The sequence below is a fragment of the Amborella trichopoda genome, chromosome 4 (genome assembly GCF_054954075.1).
Source record: "Amborella trichopoda isolate Santa Cruz 75 chromosome 4, AtrichopodaSantaCruz75HAP2 v2.0, whole genome shotgun sequence".
Taxonomy (NCBI): Eukaryota; Viridiplantae; Streptophyta; class Magnoliopsida; order Amborellales; family Amborellaceae; genus Amborella; species Amborella trichopoda.
The window spans coordinates 53,256,370-53,274,901 of record NC_142339.1 but is presented as its reverse complement, the minus strand read 5'-3'; the positions used below and the strand labels follow the sequence as shown (position 1 = coordinate 53,274,901).

At 35.2% G+C, this 18,532-nt stretch overlaps 1 protein-coding gene across 7 annotated transcripts in view; it reads left to right on the top strand.

The window, feature by feature from the left end:
* Window positions 1–9,612: 9,612 nt before the first annotated feature.
* The window catches only part of LOC18422309 (alpha/beta-Hydrolases superfamily protein), a 10,283-nt gene continuing 1,363 nt past the window's right edge, over window positions 9,613–18,532 (top strand). For 2 of the 7 annotated variants that reach the window (XM_020665861.2, XM_088865645.1), the window contains exons 1-5: window positions 9,613–10,331; window positions 10,410–10,530; window positions 15,367–15,425; window positions 15,673–15,801; window positions 17,710–17,845. In XM_020665861.2, the coding sequence (XP_020521520.1) occupies window positions 9,835–10,331; window positions 10,410–10,530; window positions 15,367–15,425; window positions 15,673–15,801; window positions 17,710–17,845 (942 nt within the window). In that variant the 5' untranslated portion in view covers window positions 9,613–9,834. Of the gene's footprint in view, window positions 10,531–15,366; window positions 15,426–15,672; window positions 15,802–17,709; window positions 17,846–18,532 lie in introns of all 7 variants that reach the window. The other 5 variants (XM_011622990.3, XM_020665864.2, XR_016054787.1 and 2 more) reach the window with 3 other exon arrangements.

Here is an 18,532-nt window from a genome sequence, read left to right as displayed (position 1 = left end):
TGTAAACAATTAGCCTATACATACTGTGAACACTCATATAAAATTGAAGGAAAATGTTTTCATAGGATTGGAGAACTACGTATGCGCATACGTAGGGCTGCAACCCTTTGCACCATCAATTAATTTGGTGGTCGGAGATTTTCACGAAATTTGGACGGTCGGAGATTTTTCACCAAACTTGATGGGTGAAACTGGGACCCCTAAAGCCCTATGGGTGGCATTGGTCGGGTTGGGTAGTGCCGGATCCGGACCCAAAAATAAAATGTGGGACTCGGACGTGGTCGGACCTAACCCAAAAATTAAAATATCTATGTATTTAATTATGGAAAAAGTTTATATAAAGTTGCAACATTAAAATGTAGAATTACGGATGCACTTCAAAAATGTATCGGAAAACGTTGTTGTAATGCTGAAAAACCCTGTAATTAATTATCTCGACCTCAAAATATACGAATATGAAAAAAAAAAATATTTTGAGTATCAAAAATAGTGCATTTGCAACACATTATCTAAACAATCCATTCTCAAGATTTTCTTATATTTATAGATCTATTTGATTTTAACCATTTTTGAAGTTTGAAATTTTATAATTAGATATAAAAATAAATTTTTAAATATTTCTAAAAAAAATTACTCTAAAATTACATGATAAAATTTGGAGGTGTGCCTTATTTGGATTGTTTAAGGTTGCAACCTTATAGAAACTACACAAAACCACACCCTTTAATTATATTTAAACATACAGTAATGATATATGAGACCCTCCCACATCCATATGAGTAGGACCCCAAATAATTACCATTAAATTTTGACACAGATCTATAGAAAAGTTATCAATAAATCCATTCACCCAAGTCCCACACCCATATGAAAACTTTCTAGATATTTGTGTCAAAATTTAATGGTGATCCTACTCATATAGGTGTGGGAGGGTCTCATAGTGTTATTACTCTTAAGCATATTTCATATATTGCTACCCGAAAAATATTACCGGACTTGGACTCATCGGATTCGGACCCAAACCCAGACCTGAATAGTGTTCAGGTCCAAAATAAAGACGCATATCTAACCCAGCGGGTCCGATTTTCGGATGCATACCCGGACCTAGATTAGGTCTCCCCCTCGGGTCGGATCCATTGCCACCCCTACTCACTCCGTCTTCTCCCTATCTGGAAGTAGTAATAACGTCGCTCACTATCCGCACCCTTCACAAAACCCATAAATAATTGCAACACTCTCGCTTCTCTCTAAGTCCCTATTATATGCAAAATCTGCAAACTACTCTCCATCTCATGCAGAGCCGTATCTCCTTCTTCTCAATACACCCTGCTCCCATTAGAGAGAAGGTTTTCAACTTGCTAGAGGGCCTGCAACCCCAATGTTCTCAATCAGGCCCAAGCTAAGTTCTACGTTCTGGGAAACTTAACCATGAGTATAACTGCGATGAGCCATAGGGTTCAGGATTTCTTCTTTATTATTCAAGAAGCTGAACCAGATCTTAGGGAGCTCTTAAAAATGCCATAGATATGACATTTCATTTTCACAAGGGGGAGCCGCTAGCAATTCTTGTAAAAATAAACTGCAGATTTACATATTTAAGAACTTAAAAAACATGTAAATCTTTTTTGGATCATTGTTCATGATTACCAAAAACAAGAATAAAATAGGAAATATAAACATGCCTTCCATGATCCAACAATAAAAAGAAACGGCTTCTTGTTCTGATCTTTTAAAAGGTAGATCGGCCTTCACCTTTTTTCTCCTCCAAGTTTGATGGGAAACTTCCTTATGGAAAATAAAAAAAAGCTAGGACCGTCACCTTTTATCCTTTCTCTATTATGTTTATTTCCTTTATCCTAACCCAACATAAGTAATTTATCTTTAAGAGAAAATGTGAGAGATGATTATCACTAATCTTTATCTTAATATTGGATAATCAACTCACTTAAATTGTAGAGAATATTATGTATATATAATTATCATCAGACCACAAATTAGGGATATTTTCTAACATTCTTCCACTTAGGCTAACAATAATTATAACTTGAAATACATTATCAATTCAAGCAAATGCAAAATACTCTCTCAAAATCAAAAATTTGACAAGTGAAACTACCAAATCATGAAAGCTAATTGTATTCTATAAATAACACATTGCCGTTCCATGGTTATAGTATTAGCACCAACACTCTCTATAGCCTCCAACGTTTAACTTTTATGGTGGACAAAAACTTTATGCTATAGTAAAATCCATATCCCACCTTAAAACAATCCAAAACTTTATATCTTGTTATTCTTATGTATACATATAAAACAAGAACTCTGATGCGTCCAATATGTATAACTCAAACTGAATGCATGTCACATTTTGTATGCTAGCAATAGAACTCCCACTGAGCAAATGCATCCCACATGTCAATTAAATCCATATGAACAATATGCTTTACAAACCATTTGAGACTCAAACCCTTGGTTAATGTAACAACAATCATCAATTTTGTACTGATGTGTTCAATGGACACTACAAGTTTCCTTACCTTCTCCTTTATAACAAGATATTTAATTTCTATATGCTTAGATAAGTTCAAGCTCTTGTTGTTTTAAAAGAAGAAAACTGCAGCGGAATCATCACAGAATAATCTCAATATCTTGGAGATAAAATCTACAACCCAAAGCCTCGAGATAAAATTTTTCAACTATAAAGCTAGATTGGTAGCCTTATAGCAAGCTATAAATTTTGCTACCATAATCAACAAGTCTACCTTTGAACGGCTCCACCAGCCATCATGAAGATATAACCTGATGTGACTTCCTATCATCTGGATAAGCAGCAAAATGTATAATCGAATGTCCAATCACATCAAGATGATCAAATTTACTTTGTGAGCATAATGTTCTTTATCCCTTGCATATACATCATTATTTTCTTTGCCACTTTTCAATGTTCTAGCAGCTGGTTACTTTGATATCTAGCCAATAAACTGACCACAAAAGCTATATTTGGACAGGTGCAATCATGAGCATACATTAAACATCCCACCGTTAAGACATAAGTAATATTTTTCATATTTTTCCTTTATAAGTTATTTTTGGGATATTGTAATTTTTTACTTTATCACCCTTAATAATAGGTGCTATACTTGGAGAACAATCAAGCATATTATACATTTTGACGACCTCTCAATATATGCCTTTTATGATAGTCCCAAAATCCTTTGAGATTTGTCTCAGTGAATTTCTATGCTAATCACACTTGAAGCTACACCCAAGTCCTTCATATCAAAGATAAAAATATTATCTCATGAAACATATGAATGTCACTATTGGCCGTAGAATGTCATCTACATATAGAACCAAAATAATGAATCTGCTCCCACTGAACTTGAAGTAAATGCATTTATCCATAAGATTCTCCACAAATCTGGTAGACCTAAAAATAACAACTTATAGACATTAAATCTAATTTCTTTCAAAAGGGTTATAAAATCCGACTTCTGCAAAGCATCCCCATATATACAAATGTCTTAAACTAGGCTTTCTACTAGCCCATAACTTCAAATAGAGTATCTGATATTGCTTTTTTCTAAGAACATAATTCATTATTTAAATAGCATTCTTCAGGGCTCCACGTAGAGAATCATGCAATTTTGAGTTACAAACTAAGTTCCTTACTTGACTAATCTCTGTAGCTTTTCTCTTGGGATGTGCCCTAGCCTTTTATGTCACAACATAAAAAATTCTCATTTTTTTTCATGTTTCACATTACATACATGAAGAGATAAAAGTGATTTAACCAAAAACATAATCCAAATTCAATTTATAGAGACCATCACATAAATTTCAAGAACCTACAATATGCTTATTATGAAATAAGAAGTAATTTTCATAGCGAAAATTAAATTAAAACTATAAATATCTAATTTTCATACTAATATAAGATTATGCTCAACAGTTGACACATTAAGATTATCTCTCAGATTTATTACAAAACAACCATCTAAAATTAACGTAACTACTCATTTCGCCTTTATTTCTTCATCAATTCCATTTGACTTCACAAGCCTCCATTCTCCATCATTGAGTATTTGACTGTTGATGGATATCTTTATTTTCCAACTACTTCTTATATTTGAAGCAATATCTCTTCAAATGGCCCTTCTTTATGGAAAAGAAGCATTTTCTTTCATTCCGATCATTTTGTTTCTAAATCTGATGAGTAGTCCCCTTTAATTGATAATTTGCATGTGTCCCATAACCTTTATTTTTTGATGCTCTAAAAGTTCCTTTTCTGCCTGAGTTAATCTCTGCTAAATGAGTAACTTCTAGCTTATTTTAATTTAATATTCCTTCTTCGTGAACACACGTAATTTGAATTCCATTCAAACTTCACTTTTCCTTATGAGTTTTATAAGCAAGCTTGAACTTATCATACTGCCCAAGCAAAGAGTTGAGAATGAACATCACCTGAAAACCTTTTGAGATCTTCATGTTAATAGATTTTAAATGATTTGTGATATTGCACATTTGTATAATATGGTCCCTAATAGAGCTGTGATCATCATACCTCATGGTCAGTAAGTTTGTCATAAGGGTGTTTGCCAAGGCTTTAGTGGGACCTACAAATTATTCATATACCTTGCTCATGAAACTCTCAGTATTATTCTTATCAGAAATAGCATCAAATATAGTCTTACTTATAGACCTCTATATAATCATGAGGCTCATCCGGTTAGACCTTTCCTATTTCTCATATTTAGCTTTATGTTCAGTAGCGCTCTCATTGTTAGGTTTGGGAGGTTCATCTTCACGCAAGGCTAAATCAAGATCCAAAATGCCTAGAGTGATCTCAATCTTTAGTTTCCAATCATAAAAGTTAGATCCGTTCAGAGTTTTAATAGCTGGACAGCTATAATGAATAGTAATATAAGTAGAATCTCAGTCGTTAGATCTTCATCATGTGGTTCAAAATACAAATCACTATATGGATTTTAATATTTTTTCTAAAAATTGGATTAAGATGAAATTTTGGGTATATATACCTAACACTATTGCGCAGTTATTTTCAATAATTTAAAATCACCAAATTACCCTTGTAATTTGTCAGGGGTACTTTTGTTACTTTATATTTTGAGAAATATTTTTATATATTTTAATTGTGCGTCCTATTTTTTAGTACACACATCTAAAATTTCATTATGATCCAATTTTTAAAAAAAATATTAAAATTCATATGGAGATATGCATTCTGAACCACATGATGAAGATTTGACGGTTAGGATTCTACCATATTACTATTCATTATAGATACCCAACTATTGTTAGCTTTTTCCATATATATATATATATATATATATATATATATATATATATAGTAGTGATTTCATGCAATAGTTGTATAGTAATATTATACAACAATCTTCAAAAACCATGTTAGAGCCATTTGTTTGATCCAAATTTTAAATTAAGACTCTTTTCACTCTAATGAACAATCACAAAAAAGAAAAATTGAAAACGAAACCTAGAAAGTAAGTTTTTCGTCCAATTAACATTGACCGTCCTTTTTGATAAGATGCTTAGATCTAGGCCTTAGAAAGATTTTTTCTTTTCCTATTTTTTTTAGTTGACTTTGTTATCATTAGATGAATAATGTTAAAAAGAAAAAAAATGATTTTGAGTTCCTATATATAAATATATGAAAAAGTCTTTCCAATGCCTATAGGCGAAAATTAATAGTGATTTTGCCTACCCTCATCACCATCCAAATTTCATCGCGAGGTCATGATTGTCTGTTAGTATTATATTTTTATTTTTTTTACAAATCGAAATGGCCTAAAATTTAGAATGTATGTACATCTTACTGAGTGCATCTAATAAGAATATAAAAAAAATTATCCCTAAAAAATAAATTGACCAAAATACCCCTAAAACGTTTTGGAGGTATTTTTGTCAATTTTTTTTTACATAAAATATTTTTTTCAAAGATTCCTCTATTTTTTATGAATACAAACTCCAAATTTCAGGTCAATGCAATTCATAAAAAAATAATAAAAAAATAAAATATTATCAAACAATCGTGACTGCACGATGAACTTTAGATGGTGATGGGGGTAGACACAATCACTGTTCATTTTTACCTATAGGCATTATGTAGTGTTTTCTTTTATATATATATATATATATATATATATATATATATATATATATATTATATATAGGCAATGATTTCATACAACGGTTGTATCATAGCATAATGCAACCACACTTTTAGAAAACCATGTTTGTAGTATTTATATGACCCAAAATTTTACACACACTCTCTCTTTATCTCAATAATTAATACAAAAAATAAATCGATTTGAACCTTAGATATGGTCAAAATGAGTCCGCACCAATAACAATTCTAGACCTTTCATTAACTAAATTTCAAGATCTTAACCTTTGCAAACTCAAAATAATTTTTTTTTCTTTTTTTAACATTGTTCATCTAATAATAATAAATCCATCTAGAAAAATCAGAAAAGAAAAAATTCTTATAAGGCCTAGATCTAAGCATCTTATCAAAATAGACGGCCTATATTAATTTAGCTAAAAAAATATTTTCGAGGTTGTATTTTCAAATTTTTCTTTTTTTGTGATTATTTATTAGAATGAAAAGAATGTATATTTTAAAATTTGGATCAAACAAATGATCCTAACATGGGTTTTGAAGATTGTTGCATTATAATACTATATAACTGTTGCATGAAATCACTGCCTATATATATAAGTATATGATGATATCATTTACCTTTAGTACAAAGTTGTCACATTAATATATATACACATTGAGATTTCAAGCATGGAATAAAACATCTCTCTCTACTTAAAACTCAAAAAAAAAATCTCTCTAGATTGAGTTTTATAACATAGGATAACACTAATCTCTCTCTCTAATCTAGTTGTGTTGAAACAATGAATTTTACTCAACTAGAGCTAATGGTGGCAACGAGCTAAGGCCAAGCCTCATCCCGACCCTTATCCCCATAAGGTCAAGCAATGACGAGCCAAAAACAAATAAATAAAAAATAAAAAACATATAGGATCGGGTTGCATTGAACCCGGCCCTGACCCTAATCTTTTTACCCTCAGGCCACAGTTCGTGGTTGGGCCAACTGGGCCATTGCCAGCCCTACTCTGGAGCTTGTTTTTTTGCACTAAATAACAAGGTCAATGAAGGGGGATGGGGTCGGCTCATTAAGATTAGGACAAAGTTTATATATAGCCGAGGCTCTAAACAATCAAATTAGAGCCCACCTAAAATATTTCATTAAAAGTGGTGGTTTTGATGCTTAAATATCTTCAAATTGATCATCTTGACATCAAGATGCATGGACATGAAAAGGAAATGGATTTCAAGTTTTGGAAATAATGCACCTTACAATGCGTTTTGGACCGGAAATTTTCAATATTTTCAAGTTTTCATGGCTCGGCTCTCTACAAACAGCACCCTTAAAAATAACGTTTCCCAAAAAGGAAGAGGAGGGGTCTAAAACCCCGTGATAGGGTGTGCACTATTATTGTTGGGACCACCACATTTATCTACCACCTTATCAAACTATACATAATATCGACAATAAAAGGGTCTCCTGGTACGGCTATAAATATATCGTCTATTATTGGAAAATTACAAGGCAGCATTCCGCGTAGTAGATGAGATGAGATGAGATGATTTCATAATTTTTTTTTGGGTATTAAGACATTTACATTTGAAACACAATCCATTAAATTTTGTGCTCCTCCTTGGGTATATGCTCCACTGACTAAAACCCTATACACAATATTTTTAGGACTCCAAAGGATTACAGAAATTGCAAGGTCCGGAGTATTTCTCCTTTCTCATGTACCAAACGCTGCTTATAATATGTATATCAAAAATATATGTGCCTCAAATAAAAAGTATGTGTGGCTTTGTCTTCCAAACTTGGTCTACTTGGAGCACAAGTTCAGCATCTACGACCCAACACCACCACTAACAAAAGTGCACAAGCACAGGGACACATGGGTTGGAGCCCAACTTTGTTCAAACTCTTTATACTTACGAGGTATATTGCCACATGTGCCCCTTAAGGGTATGAGCCTAATATAAACCCTAGTTACAACATTTGAAATTCAAGATACAAGCAAACACTTAGCGGTCAGCCTCTGCAGCACTTACCAAGGTTACCCTTGGGCGTGTCCAATGCATCATGATGGGTGTTGCAGGTTTTTGATAGGTCCCTGGGGCATTGCACGTCGTGTATGCTTCTTGCTCATGTCATGCCGACCTTTGCACATTATCTGCTTGCGCCATCATTAGCCGACCAAGATTCGAATTCGAACATGAATGCTTGAAATTGAATCGAGTTTATCCAATTTTTATATGATAAGATCTAAGGGTGCGTTTGTCATATGGAGTTTTTGAGAGTGGAAGGGACTCTCCCTAAAATTATGAAAGATTGCTCTTCGAACATTTTTTATAAAAAGGAGGTCTTCCAAAACAAACATATTTTAACACTAAAAAAAAAGCTCCACTTTACAACTTCCACAAAATAATATCAAACATGGAAGTCCAGAAAGTCGCACTTATCAAACACGTTGTATATGTTTAGAAACTTAGATTTCACTGTATTTTAAAACAAATGCTAAAATGTAATTCCTAGTGAATTTCAAAATTATAAATTAGTAGGCCTTTAACACAATGTTCTAAAGGGAGATCCCATCCATGATTAAGTATGCCAAAGGATTTCATACTCTTGCGAGAGTATATGCTGTTAAAACCAATCTACGAGTAATTTTAGGACATCTGGACATTTGAACTCTTGCAGCCACGCATATTAAGCTCAATAAAAAGATTTCCAAATCAAAATCTGACAAAAAGTAGTGCCCTCAAGATCTAACAAAGACCCTTTAATTTCTGAAAAAAAAGAGCTCTCAAGATCTAACAAATACCGTTTAATTTTTGAAGGGTGAGATCTAAGTATTAGAAAACTCGAAGTTCAAATTTTTTTTCTTTCAGAAACCACCCATAGGGATTCGTAGGTAGCCCAAAATTTCAGATTGAAAAATCCTTCTAATTGAGGGAAATGGTGTACAGTACTGATCCCGCGGGAGCATACTGTACACGCTCGCTTTTAAGTCTTGGTTACTTCTAAGACCGTTTTAGAGGCGAAAGACTTGTTAGTAAACAAATCATCTGGTTACCTCTTTCGCACTGGGTAAAGACTTCAAGCACAACCCGTGTCAAAGTGAATCTTGGCCGTCAATTCGTACCGAAAGCCAGTAATTGAGAGCCCGTATCAAAGTGAAACCAGTAAGTCGTAGCCTGCAGTAACTTGTTGACTCGAGAGAAAAAAACGAGTTTTTATTCTTCTCCAAAGTTTAGTAAAAAGGAAAGGATCTGGCCGAGCCAGGCGGCGTCTTCTTTCTCCTACTTTTTTTTTTTTTTTGTGCTTTTTTCTCCTCTCTCTTTTCTCTCTCCTCTCTCCTCTCCCTCTCTCTCTCTCCCTCTCTCTCTCTCTCAAGAAGCTTCGCCACCGTATCTTCCCTTTACTTCGAATCCCTTCTTTTAACAGCCTGGTTCCACATGAGAAAGATGAGTTTCCTTCCTCTCTTCTCTTTCCTTCACATTCCATTTCTCTTCCCCGAGCTCTATTTGGAGCTTCCATGTCGTTTCCGTGCAACCTCTAGAAAACCAAGAAGAATCAGAAAACCCATTTCCCAAAACACTACGAAAGCAGCAAACATAAGAAGAAGAACCACGACGAGTTAACTGACTGCGGCACCAGAAGAGCGAGAAGAGAGCAAGGTAGAGCGAGAATGTCTGTGTCGTGCGGTATAGAGTGCGTAGTTTGCATAGGCTGCACTCGATGGGCATGGAAGCGATGCACATACATAGGCAACGACGATAGCAAGACATGGACTTGTGCAACATATGAAGAATTCGAGCCCATTCCTCGAATTTGCAGAGTAATTCTTGCAGTTTATGAAGAAGACCTTCGAAACCCGAAATATCCACCCTCTGGTGGCTATAGAATGAACCCTGACTGGGTAGTAAAGCGTGTGACCTATTCGGACACAAGGGTTCAAGCTCCACCATACTTAATCTACATTGATCACGATGCCAGAGACATTGTTCTCGCAATTAGGGGCTTAAACTTGGTCAAGGAGAGTGATTATAAGGTTTTATTGGATAATAGGCTTGGAATGCAGATGTTTGATGGGGGATTTGTGCACCACGGTTTGCTCAAATCTGCGACTTGGCTGTTAAATCAGGAGTCTGAGACGCTTAGGGAGCTGGTTGAGCGGCATCCTGGGTATACTCTCACTTTTTCTGGCCATTCTTTGGGTTCTGGGATAGCCGCATTGCTTACGATTCTCGTGGTGAACAATAGGGAGAGTATTGGTGGGATCGATAGGAGTAAAGTCAGGTGCTATGCAGTGGCACCTGCAAGGTGTATGTCTTTGAATCTCGCAGTGAAGTATGCTGATGTTATACACTCCGTTTTATTGCAGGTATTCTCCTTCTCTCTCCATACATATGTATCTGCCTACATCTCTATTTATCTCTGCACTCAGAGACTTCAATACTCAATTGAATTTTTGTTTCCTCTTTTATTGTATCAGCCATATTGGTTCTGGCAATTTTTGCTCAAGGAATTAAAAAAATCGTTAGTTGTGTGGTCTGTCTATCTCCTATACAGACATGAACAATTGAATTATTGTTTTTCTGTTTGCTGTATCCACTGTGTTGGGTCCAATAATTTTCAGTATAAATGAGGGAAATTGTCAATTATGTAGTCTATTCACTATAACAAACATAGGCAATTGAATTGCTTTCTCTTTGTTATTTGGAAATGTTTGGGTTCAAGAATATTTGTTTTTGGGAATGTAGGACATTGTTATTGGGTAGTTTGTCTATCTCCTCAAACATACCCAATTGGATTGATTTGTTCTTTGTTGTATCTACTATGTTGGGTCTGACAATTTTCATTCAGGAATCAAGGAATTGTTAATTGGGTAATAACAGGAATACTCCTACCTTACATGGATTATTGTTAGAAGGTTAGGTTTCAGGCAATGTTATGATATTCGGATTGAAGTTCTTAAAAATTTCCTGCATGGCGGGACCATAGCAATTTCTTGTTCTCTTTTACTTGATATTTCGAAATAGATATTCTGCTCTGTGTAGTATGCATAGTTTAATTCAAATCAGTGTATGATGCAGGAAATAGAGAAAAGAGGCAAAAACAGTTCAATAAACCATTAAAAAGGCCATATTTGTGGGGATCTAGTTTTCCTTGGACAAAGAAGGGACCCCAAATAGGGCTTGTTTTTAATGTTCACACCATGTTTTTACTGTTCACACACCAAAAATATGTTAAAAACCCTAATATCCCAGGGTCTTTTGAACATTATGGTTGTGAAGAAATATTAGGATTTCAAGCTCCAAAAATAGTTTATATTGTAACAAATTATCTAGACTATCCATTTCGCCCTAAAAATAAGTGTTCACATATCGTATTTTCAAAAAAAAAAAAAAAAGTGTTCACAGATCACAAGATTTGTACATTTTTTGAGTTTCAAATTTTATTGTCGGTGTTGAAAATTGTTTTTAGAGCTATCATGGAGATTTCCGTTGCCAAAAGTGCTTTCCGGACAAGGATTTGAGGTAAGGCTTTATTTTGTTTTCATAAAGCCTAGGCTTTACAGAAACATCATCCTAAATTAAAACATAAAAAGTCCTTAAACTGCCTCTAACTTTAATTAAGACACTGGAAGTCACTAAGAGATTGGAAAAACAGCAACAAACTAAAAATAAACTCGTTCAAAAAATGAGCCTTCCCCTCCTGGATCTCTGTGTGACCTTAGGATGTGGATCATCATAAAGGGCGTTGTCAAAAGATGGATTGATTCGATCAAAAGGCCTATGAGAACCGTCTTGACTAGTTGAAAGACTATCCGGTGCATCATTCTCCCATTGTTGTGAAGAACTCTACCTCGAGTTCGTATCTTCTTCTATTACTACTTCGAGTTCGTGGTACTCAAAAAGATCAACAATTCGAGGTCTCAATCCCAGCTGGAAGGTTAGGCATTACTCCTCATCTTCTTCAGCACCCAAAATAGTATGAACTTCCAGTTATTCAACTTGTTGTCCATAGGATACCTATCCTTGTGTAGATAAACCATCACCAAATCTCCCACATTAACGAGACTTGAGATCAAGATGTGCCATGTTATTGCACCCCTTATAGAAATTGGGTCAACCATGTTTTGGACCCATTGGGAATTTCCATACTTATAGTACATAAGGACAACATACTTGGTCCTTAATACATTAGAGAACACTCTACCATGAATTTTGAAGTGACTCATGATTAATGCTGCATTACCCCCATGATTTCCTTCAGCTCGCACGTAGTAATTAGATATAGGGTTCTCCACACAAACTAAAACAATGGCTGAAGTTGAACCTTGATATCAAGAATCATGTAATCTACCATTTGACGGCCACCTTCTATATTGAACTCACTAGCTAAAAGATCATAGGAAAATCTCACCAACCCTTGGGCCACACCTCACATGATACCCAATATTCAGGCAAGACATCAAGAGAAACAACATCCTTACTGCCACCGTCATCTCCTTGATTTCCCTTGTCTTTACTTTGTTCTTCTCCACAGATAATATCACCCATTAAATCATCATCAAAGATAGGACCATTGTTAAAGATGGGATCACTATCAAAGACATGATGAACATCTCCATCTAAAGATTTCTTGTCAAATATTGGATTACCAATGAAATCACACCGAACATCAAGGACTTGGCAAAGAAAGTTCCTTCCCAGTACCTCATCTACTACTTGGAGTGTAATCATAATGCACAGATCACCACTATGGTCACTAAATGTCACTTCAGGGTGACATCTCCTTGAATACTTGCTGTCCTCATCATAAAACTCCTCAGAATGATTAACAAACTTACGATTTGGGCACTGTGATGAGACATGCCCGATGGCCAAATACTTGACGCATTTGGTGTTGCTACCGGCATGCCTTCTAGGTCGCTCGCATCCCGAAACAACCCCTTAATGGCCTAGGGCACCTTGCAGATTGGTCATTCCAGCAATGTGAGATGTCAAACCTGCAGCTCTCAAGCTGCTTTTTCACGTTGGCACAGTCCATTCACATGGCTAGCAATGGACTGCTCTTCCAGCTCTATCACATCATTCGGACAGTCAAAAGGTGAAACTCATCTGTGTATTCGTCCGCTGACCTAGCTCCTTGGCGCAACTCATGCATCTTTTGATATGAAGACTGTAAATAATTTTCAGGGAGAAAATTTTCCTTCATCTTTTCCCGCGACACGAGTTTATCTTTTCCAATTATCTCATGCCTTGCTCTCAGTTGTTCCCACCATACCGGAGCACTTTTCTTCAACTTAATGGCAATAATTTTAAACTTTTTATTCTCTGGTACATCCTTGTAGTCAAAGACCCTCTCTATTGTGTTTAAAAAGTCTATAAAGTTGTCAGACTAGGACTTTCCTTCAAATTCAGGAATATCTACTTTTATATCTATGGTTTCTGAGTGTCACCTATACCTCCAATCATATTCCTCTTCACTCGACTCATCCCCTAGAGCACGATCATGAAAAGGGTTGTACGCAATATCGTCTTGGACAGACAAAACTTCATCTCACCCGTGATCTATGCTTGCAAGCCGCCTTTAAGTTCTTGAACTTGTCACCTCAGATCCTCTATCTCTTGATCCTGCTCATCACAAGGTGGATCCATATGAATACCCCTGCCTCAATCTCTTCTTGCTGTCATAGGTTCTTCGAAATCACAAACCGTAGGCAGAGAACTAACAAAACCTAGTTGAAACCAACTAGTTCTAGGCTGATTTGACAAAAAAACTTAGCCTAAATATCAGCAAACCCTAGAGTTGGCTATAGAAAGCCAGCTTTGTTCTTGAAGAAAACCTAGGCTCTGATACCAATTGATGCAGAAAAATAGAGAAAAGAAGAAAAAACAGTTCAATAAACCACCAAAACAGACCAGATTTGAGTGGATCTGCCTCTCCTTGCAATGTGCGCAAAGAAATGACTCCAAACCCTAGAAAGGGCTGCTTGTTGCGGTTCATAGTTTCACACCTTGTTTTTATTGTTCATGACCCAAAAAGTATTAGAAACCCTAGCAATCTAAACCCTTTTATTACATTATAGCTTAAAAAAAGACCAAAACTACCCTAACTTAAGTGCAAATATTATAAAAATCCCCAATAAGTCCCTTCACTTAATTAAAAATATAAAAGATCCTTAAAGTAGCCCCAACTTTAATTAGAACACCAGGAATTACTAAGAGACTGTACAAATAGGAACAAACTAAAAATAACTTTTTTAAAAAGTCAGCCTTTCTCTCTTGAATCTCCTTGAGACATTGAGATGCGGATCATCATAAAGGGGGTTTTCAAAGGATGGATTGATTGGATCCAAAGGCCCATGAGAACTATCTTGACTAGTTGAATGACTCTCCGATATACATCAGTGTAAAGATTCTTCTTTTTGTTATGATTGACACTAGGAAGTAGAGTCCCTTTTGGATGGAGTCATTTCGGATCTTGTGATACTATTTATTGTATATTTTGGATCTTGTGATGCTATTTATTGTATATTTGAAACCATATTTAAATTTTAAAAGTTTATCATGTAGAACCCTAAATCTTCATTGTGCTCAAGTACCTAGAAAATGCATTTATATGCAACTAAGAGAAATAATATGTTTGCTATGTCTGCTCTTGATATTGGTTGGGTCTATGATAGAAATGGCATATTTCTTATTTTTGATGCTGTTAACTGAACAGATATAGCATATTGATTAGGGATGTTGGAGATTCTTTTTTTAGTTATGTTAGATACTCTTGATATCGGTCTATGCATAAGAGAAATGGTAACTGTTTGATGTGATTCCTTAGAGAAATCTTGTCTTGTTTGGTTTGTGTTAACTCTTCTTTTTATATGGGTTGTTCGATAAGAGACAGAAAGTTAGTAATGTTTTCTAAGATATTGATCATTAAGTTGGATATGTTTTCCAAGATATTGACCATTATGTTTAGTTATCTTGTGGAGAATGATGCACAATCTTACTTACCGGTTTTTATTTCCTCCTTTGTTTTTTTGCTGCTAGAAGATTATGCAATGCTCTCCTGCTGTTTAGTCCATATGCTGACATACTTTTAATCCATTGCCTTTTGTGCTGTTTGTTCTATATGGCATCGAAATAGCATTTTTTGAAATGTTAAAAGTATCTACAGACTGAATTTGATTTCTGGATACTACTTCATCCAGGATGACTTCTTACCAAGGACGGCGACACCCTTGGAAGATATATTCAAATCTATCTTTTGGTGAGGATAAGGATATTCTCGTTAGTATATCATTTCTAGAAGGCTATCTGTGGTTTTCATGCCTGCTTCTGCTTTATGGCATGCATGTAGCCATTTGTTAACCAAATTGCGTGAACTCTGAAAAGTTGGAGCATCCAGCTTATTAAAAGAAAATTATCTGTGTTAAGCAATTTTTTTTTTTCTTTTCCTCTTCTAAAAGTTATGGTTAAGTACTTATTGTTTTAACTTCTGATATTGCTTTGGGCAGTTTGCCATGTCTATTAGTTTTCGTTTGCTTGCGGGACACGTGTATACCAGAGAGTAGAATGCTCAGAGATCCAAGAAGGCTTTATGCTCCTGGACGGATATATCATATGGTAGAGAGAAGGTTTTGCAGGTATGGGGTGCTTAATTGTTATATGAAAGCTTGAGCGAGTTAAGGCTAGTAAGATTGACAGTAATTTCTATGTTTCCGATGTTCTGTCCATGCAGATTGTATTATGGTTTCTTGTTCAGTCTTTTGCTGGTTGCTTTTGTATTCATTGTCGGGATTTGCATTTTAGTTTTGTCTCTATGAATGCATTCATCATAGTGTCTCCGGGCAATGGGCTCCATGAGATCCTGCTTCATGACTCATTCCATTCCCCAAAGGCAACTAAGCTAGAGTAAATGCATAGATCTAGTTGCAGTTGTTACATCCTCATGCTATCAGTTTGGCAGTTTTTTTATACAAGCCTCATAGAAAAATTATTCTTGCACTGGTTTACTGTTTACCATCAGCTTACTGTAAGCTCCTAATTTAAGGGTTTTGGCGCAGACCTAGTAGCTTGGAGCTAGGGTTTAGCAAAGAAAGAGATAAGGAAGATCCAAAATTAGAGAAAGATGCAAAAACCAGATATAAAAGGAGCACCGGCTGGTCTAGGGTTTTGAATAAATTCCTTTTTATTATGATTGAGACATCTCTTGTATAAAAAAATCCTAAAGAAGATGTAATCATGGCCATCCATCTAATCTAACCATGGCCATTCATTATAAAAATACTTTAAGTGAATAAAAAGACATAAAAGACTCTGTAAATTGCTACTTATGCCCCTAAGTGAATAAAATGACTCAAGAAATAAATGAAAGACATAAAAGGACATATTTTGCGGTTCCTTTTGTAGGCTTTAAGCTTGTCTCTCTTATCTAGATACTCGAGAGCAATATTATGGGCTGCATTAGTTTTGCAGAGCGGATTTCGAATAGGTTTCTGCTTTTGTGGTTACCTCTGTTGGTGCTAGCTCAGGTGAACAGATTGGATCTGCATGTTATTTACCTTGTTGGATCTCGTGCTTGGTTTCCTCATCCTGAACACTATAGACTTCCTAGTTCCTATTACATAGCACAATCATATCTCTATTGCCAACTCCATTTTTCCTGATAAATCTGTATGTCATAAGGAAGAGACAGGAGCCCTTATAGTTTTGAGTAAGGTTAATTCCCCTTTCACTTGAATGTCATAAACACCTGCTTGAATATATGATTGGTAAATAAATTTCCCTTGAAGTTGCAGTGGGTCCTGGATACTCACAAATGTCTGTTTTTGAAGTTGCATCTAGAAATGTGCTTGGCTTGTTACCACTGTGGATTGTCTTATAGGCCTTTTTTCTAAGAAAAAAAGAAAAGAAAAAGTTCTATAGAAAGGCTCATAATGGCTTTGAGTACATTTTGCGGTACCGTAATGTAAAAGTTATTTTAAATGGAATTGCATTGGATCTTTGTAAAGTATGGATTTCTAGATAGTATAGCATGTATGTATTTGAAAAAAAAATCTTTAAAGTGGTGAGAGCTGTTAAAGTCTGATTGTCAGGTTCAAGTATCAGAAATTTATCAATGTAAAAGATGGGAAAATTCTATAGAAAAGCGGTTCTTCATTTTACTATCTATTCAATCTACCTTGGTAATGAATTGCTTGCTAATGAGCTACACATGATTTGGAGATTGTATTAAACAATATATTACAACATAGATGGAAGTAGTGAGAAAAGACATAAGGACTTATGGTCTTTCTTAGGGTATGTCTCTTGTTAGAGCATAATAGCCAAACAAGATTCGTGTAGCCAGCCCAAATTAATTGGGATAAGGCTCTGATGATGATGGTTAAACAATATGTGTTGAAATCAAGGTTTTATGCTGCAAGGAAATCCGTGACGTGTTGTAAATAATCAATGATTACTTTCATTTTTTTTGTAAATTGGTCATGGTTTAACAGTTATGTTATTCCAAATCTTAGATTGATGCCATATTTTAATATTCACTCATGCAGATGTGGAAGGTATCCTCCCGAGGTAAAGACTGCTATCCCAGTAGAAGGAAGATTTGACCATATCGTTCTCTCATGCAATGCCACTTCTGATCATGGAATTATATGGATTGAAAGAGAATCCCAAAAAGCTCTAGATGTAAGAAAGATTTATCTATTTCCTCTCTACAGCTATTTAACCGAGATACTGATTGTTGATTTTTAAGTCGTGCTAGTTGTTCCTTCTTGATGTATATTATGATATGTTCTATCTGGTCTGGATAAATTAATATCTGTACTGCTTCAATTAGCTTGGCTTTCTCAACTTAACTTGATTTAGCATTATCGACATGAGAACCCATTCTTCTTGCTTGATGTGGGCTGAACACACAGTTTTTTGAGTGCAGAGTATATTGATGGGGTTAAAATTATTTTTCTTGGAACTCATAAAATGCAGTTACAGGAGGACTGATTTAAGAGAACACATGGGATGTGTAGAATTCCACCAATTTCAACCTTTTAGGGCATTTCATTGTGCATTCACTTGTCATGAGCCAACTCTGCTACGATTGTATGGATACTTGTATGTGCTTAATGTACCTGTGTCATGCTGTGTCAACACTGAATCTGATACCAAATACTCCTTGGATGCGTGTCACAGTAAAATGATAATAACTATGAAACATGTAGTAATAAAATATAACATTATGCATTATGATATGATATAGGTATGTGATGCGTTGGATGCATATTTTTATGTATAATAAGAGCTAGTGTGTGTATATATACATGTATGTATGTATTTGTGTGTCTGTGTATACTCGTGTGAGATGGATCCTCGTACCCA